The sequence below is a fragment of the Trachypithecus francoisi genome, unplaced genomic scaffold (genome assembly GCF_009764315.1).
Source record: "Trachypithecus francoisi isolate TF-2019V2 unplaced genomic scaffold, Tfra_2.0 Lachesis_group7, whole genome shotgun sequence".
NCBI lineage: Eukaryota > Metazoa > Chordata > Mammalia > Primates > Cercopithecidae > Trachypithecus > Trachypithecus francoisi.
The window spans coordinates 36149407-36155442 of NW_022681472.1; the positions used below are offsets into that span (position 1 = coordinate 36149407).

The following is a 6036-nucleotide window of genomic DNA, read 5'->3' on the forward strand; positions in this document are numbered from 1 at the left end:
TAGGTGAATCATCTCTAATCATGAACAAGTTAAAATGCCCTCATTGTAGCTATGTAGCCAAATACAGACGAACACTAAAAAGGCACTTGCTCATTCACACAGGAGTGAGATCATTTAGCTGTGATATTTGTGGAAAACTGTTTACTCGAAGAGAACATGTAAAAAGACATTCCCTGGTAAGTAACTTTAAATACAGCTAATCTTTGAGATAAACTGTATTTATGTCAGTGAAGTTTAAAGGGATTTAAACAGTTAATTGTGAATTTAAGGAAGATTGTCTCCTAAATTGCTTTAAACAAAGAGTTTGACTTTATGAACTGATAGTGAGCTTTTTACAGAGAAACAGTGGTATATTCACTCATTATTAAATGTGTGGTTTAATTTGAGTGGTTCAAATGCATTCTGTTATATATAATATCCTTATATTGGATTTTTCCCCCCTTCAATTAGGTGCATAAAAAGGATAAAAAATACAAATGTATGGTGTGTAAGAAGATCTTCATGTTAGCAGCCAGTGTTGGAATAAGACATGGATCTCGACGTTATGGTGTTTGTGTAGACTGTGCAGATAAATCACAACCAGGAGGGCAAGAAGGTGTAGATCAGGGACAGGATACAGAATTCCCTCGGGATGAAGAATACGAGGAGAATGAAGTAGGAGAAGCTGATGAAGAGCTAGTTGATGATGGAGAAGATCAGAATGATCCCTCTCGATGGGATGAATCAGGAGAAGTTTGTATGTCTCTAGATGATTAACTGACCTACTATACTCCTCAAGGATGCTGCATTTGGACCTAATATGAATCGACAATTTGGATTGTTGAACTTGAAGGCTTGCAAAATATGGTACATGCTGGATAGTAGTTACGTTGCTGTGAAAACTGTAGGGTCAAAGCCTTATAGCAAAAAAAAAAAATTTTTTTTTATATTTGCACAGGACTATACAGCAAACAACCATGTGGTTGGATTACATGGAGTCCCCACATATTCAGTCAGTTATCAAAGTAAAATATTTTCTATTTATAGGATATACAGTAACTATTTGGGTCCTATGAAAATAGTCCTTAAAGAGCTTACATTCATGTGCTACTTTAACATGAATGGAGAAAATCCATTTATGGAAGTACAGTGACATTTGACCCAATCACTCTGTCCATCAAACCACTCAGGCTAGTTTGTACTAGTAGAGTTTTGTTTCTATTTTTATTTTTATTAATTTTATTTTTTTTAATACAGATTTTCAGTGAGGGGCTTTTTCAACCCCATTGGTTCTATTTTCTTGTATTTTTCCATTTAATTTGCTTCATAACTTAAACCAAGTCTCTTCTAGTCTTAGGTATTATTTCTCAATTTTGTGCTGATGGGCATGTTTATAAGAACTGGAGAGGTAATTTATTGGAATGAACTAACTGACTTCCTCCATTCCCCCCTTCCTTTTTGACATGAATTTTACTACTTCACAAATGAAGAATGATGTTATGAAGTTATCGTGGCGAAGTTGACAAATACCACTAAAATGATTATGATTTAGAAGTAACTTTCTTCTGCTGCTCTAATCTGATAAATGGTTACTATATGATGTTTTCTGACATGGTATTCGGTTTTGGGTATCTGTTACTTTGGCACTATTCTTGTTTGCCTCTTTATTTTTGCCAGTGTACTATACCTCAGTCCTATTTGAAAGACCTAATTGAAAGAAAAATCATAGAAATAAGTAAAATGATTTGTTTTATAATTTATCCACCATGTCCAGTTTGGTTAGCTTGTTATGCAATATAAGTGAAATATCAGGTTTTTACCCATGTCCCTTTTATCATTAAAATTAACACAAAATGTGCATTCTCTTTCGTTTCATACTTAGCGGGATATTGTTTTGAAATTATGATCAATACTTAATTTATTTTTTTCTGTTCCTTGAAGTCACTACACCTTGATACAGTCCTAGTAGTCACCATGATTCAACAGTCTCAAAAATCTTACAAATAAAATTCTGAGAAGCTTTATTATTCTGTAAACTAAATTCTTCAGGGTACAAAGGGTGACATATTGAGGTGAAATTGTCAGATTTACTTAGCCTGGTGACATGAATTAGCTGATTGTGAAACTCTCAGCAGCATTTCACGTATTGTTAACATGTATGGCATTTATTAGCATATTGTATATTATATAAGATTGAGGGATGTCATATTTTCAGCTTTCTTTTAAATAAAAATTGAGTATATTTTCCTATTTTATATCAGGTAACTAAATTATGCTAGTTATGTGGAAAAAAATTGCAAAGATGCTTTGACAGATATAATCCCTTTGGTGCTCCATCTGATCAAAGTTGGAAAGTTGATGTTTTTTAAGAGACAAGCTTTATCATTGTCTCTGATTTCAGTAGAATAATGGTTTATTGTTAGACAATGATGTTTCTGCTTGGATAAATCAAAGATAAATTACAGTTACATGGTTAGATGCATCTTTTGTCATCTATATTGTAGTTTCTGCATAACTGTAAACCTGACAGATAAGAATAGTTTGTTTGATTTTTGTTTAAAACAGATGAGTACATCTTAATGTTCTAGACAAATGAGTAAAATGTATTTCTGGTAGAAATTAGTTGGGCAAAGATACTATGAATGAAAAAGTATTTTAAACGTAAAATGTTCTTTGTGAATATGTAAGTATAGTATAAAGATTTCTTTCATCCCATTTATTCCCTTCCTTTAAATAAACTAGTTTACAATTGGTAGATCTGTCTATATATAAATATATATTAAAGAACAAAGATATATATCTAAAAATCACCTAAATCTGCTTTATTAGACTACAGTTCACTTATTGCATAGAAACTGGACTTTGGCTTTACATTCTTAATGTACTTTTACTTTTCCTCAAGATATGAACTTACTCTCTTGAAGCTGAATTTTCTTTTACTACTTAAATCATTTATGTATATCTGGTAAATTATGACCAAATTTTTGTTAGATTGCATACAGTAAATTGAAATACACACTTGGTACACTACGGGATTGTTGTGCTTTTGTTTGGTTTTAGTTGGAAATAAGGTTTGATGTAGATGGCTTGTTACTGTTAATTTAAAATATTCTATAATTGTCCATTTTATGTTGTGTTGTGACAGATTTGGCTATATTTTTAGTCAATTGAAATATGATACTTTAAAAGTTTGTTTTTAGGTAATCCAAAGGAAAAGTGTTTATACTCTTGAATATATTAGCCTCAGCCTATACAAAAATTTCTTTGAAGTAAACATTTTACCAGAAACAGAATTGACAGATTTTTCTACTTGCTGACTGCCTAACTTATTTTGTTTCATGATCTCGAGGGACTGCCTTTTCCCATCTAGATCTTTTTAAAAAATAGTTTTAGTACTAAGGTATACTACTGGACATTTCTATTTTTTTAAGTGTATTCTTTTTCTGACTTACAGTAAAATTTCAGGAAGTTGATAGATACTAAGAACTTATGATTGGTCTCAGAGGTAACAATGAAATACTCATAATTTTGTCTGTGGAACTCTGGCAGAATTATGTTACACATTTGGCGAAGTTGTCTCTTGTAATTTATATTTTAAATGAAAAAGTATTTTAGAGCTTTTAATTTTAATGAAGGGGAAGAGTGTAAACTTTCTTTCATATTCACTCTGTAGTTACAGACAGTCTCATAAATCAAGATTGTGCATTATTTCTTAGAGTTCTCAGACACAGATACTTCCATATGGATCCCTGTTCCTTTTTCTTATTTACTAGATATTTTGCTAAATTTAGCATACTAGCAATTAAGAGTTTAAAAAAGAAGAAACATTATAGGAAAGGGAAACTGAACAGTAATGAGTAGCTTTGAAATTGAGGAAAACACACTAGCTGGGTTAGGTACAGCCATCCTACTGGAGAAGAGTGAGCTAAATGAGTTAATTCATGTAAAGTGCTTAGAACACTGGTACATAATAGGTTCATAACACATCTTAAAGTTGTTTAATAATAGATAACCAAGAGGAAAAAGAAATGAGAAAAGACAGGGGAAAGGAAGGAGAAAATAGGAAATGAAAGGATTAGGACTTGGGCATTTATATTAATACAAAATGGTGTAAAGGGCCTGAATATGACTGGAGTAGTATCATATGGGGGAAAGTGTTATGGAAAATAGGTTTTTAAGAATCTTAAATTTTAAAACTTTAGTAAGCTTTATTTATATTTTTTAGGATTTTCTGAACATAGCATGAAGGGTTTAGATTCATTTTTCTGAAAAACGATTCAAAAAACTACCAATTTTTTTTTTGAGTGCCCACACTTGCCATTGTGCTGTATACCTGATTTTACCTTAATCCTCTATAAGGTAGGTGCTAATTGTCTCCATTTTATAGATGAGGAAAGGCTCAGAGAAATTCAGAAACTTGGCTAATTTAACACAGCTGTGATAGAGCTGGGGCTTTGAGCACGTCTGATTCTGAAGCCCATACTCTTTCAAGGAGGCTCTATTCTGCCTCACTAAACAACTCTTGTAGAATTTCAGCTCTTAATGGAGTCTATGGATTTATATTTTTCCTGTAAGACAGCTGTGTTTAGAATTTTGAGTGTCTTTCCTCCCCCCAACAAATTTCCTTACTACTCTTTCCTCATAAAGCAGTTGTTTTGTCACTTTGACTATATTAAGACACATCAGTGTAGCACATGCTCTTAACCGGCTGTGGCATTTTAATTTTATAAAAGAATGGTTTTTATCTGAAGAACTAGATAGAAACCCCAGTTTTTGTGCCGTTCAGTCACCCAGATCCTTAAAACTTAACGATGGTACATAATATCCACACTTAGAACTAACAGGTGTTTATAGTCACTTTAGGACTTAAAATGGAAAGTTTTTTTTTTTTCCTGCTGTATCCCTGCTTTCATCTGAAGTTAAAGAATTCTAGATAGTTTAAAATGTGTTAGGGATAAGCACACTTCAAAAGATGTTTTCTAGCCCTAAATTTTATGACATTGGGTACTTAAATTTGGAGTACACTAGCTATTGAGAACAATATTTTGGGTTGAGGAGAGTGATGGTTGAGGCCATTATTTAGTGGGAGCATTGGCATTTTGAACACTGTAAACATAAAAGAACACTTCTGCCTGCTGTTTGTAAAAGCTCTTTGGGAAGATCTTTTACGAAGACCAACTTTTTAACATGTAAATTACCTACCTAATATAAGTGTCCTAAGACATGTATGTAAACTTCCGAAACTGTTTTGTCTGTGTATTTAGAAAATACACAAGAGTCTTTATTCAAACCTAAAAATATAAACTTGTGAGCACTAAACTGCTTCTGGCTTTGTGAATTTTATTGACTGACATTTAATTCAGATTCCTTTGCAAGTGTACTAATTTAGACTAATTGGGGTAAGGGGAACACCTTAATGAAATTGACTTATGTATAATTCAGATATCTTTGTACTTCAGGCTTACAAGTTTCAATTATAGAATACTATAAGGGTTTTTTTTTTATTTGTATGTTTTTATATGAAAGTACATAAATGACAAACTACCTCCAAGTAATGCTGCTTTAATTAGTAGCAGTGATTTGTAATCAGTGTATCTTTTAAGATTCTCTACAGGTTTTAGAAAACATTAAAAATTCCCTTTTAATTTACATTTGTGCATAATCTTGGAAATGGGTTGAAAAGCAAAGGTAAACTGCTTCATCCCGTGTTGTATATTTGTGGACTGATTGACTACAAGTGATGTGATGTTATAAATTTCAAGTCTTTGAAATTTTATTAATGTAGAGAAAACAACTAGCTTTTTAGATTATTTCAAAGTTAGTAATAGAGCAAAGGAAATCAGAACTGATTAGATTATTCAGACTTTTCTTAGAAAAATAGGAGTTCATTGATTTTGTTTGGAGAAAGGCACAATACAGGGGAGCCTACATAGCATTATAATGCCTAGTATCTTTAAACATGTAAAGAGCTATCATGAGGCAGGATAATTAAGATACTTTATGTGTTTCTAAGGGGTCATGATTGGGACCATTGGCTCAAGATTGAAAATCGGTTTT

General features: G+C 32.1%; 1 protein-coding gene across 2 annotated transcripts in view; it reads left to right on the forward strand.

Moving 5' to 3' along the window:
- Positions 1-5298, forward strand: part of ZBTB10 (zinc finger and BTB domain containing 10) — a 41153-nt gene extending 35855 nt beyond the window's left edge. For both annotated transcript variants that reach the window (XM_033202400.1, XM_033202399.1), the window contains exons 5-6: positions 4-176; positions 451-5298. In XM_033202400.1, the coding sequence (XP_033058291.1) occupies positions 4-176; positions 451-756 (479 nt within the window). In that variant the 3' untranslated portion in view covers positions 757-5298. The remainder of the gene's footprint in view (positions 1-3; positions 177-450) is intronic.
- Positions 5299-6036: the final 738 nt, after the last annotated feature.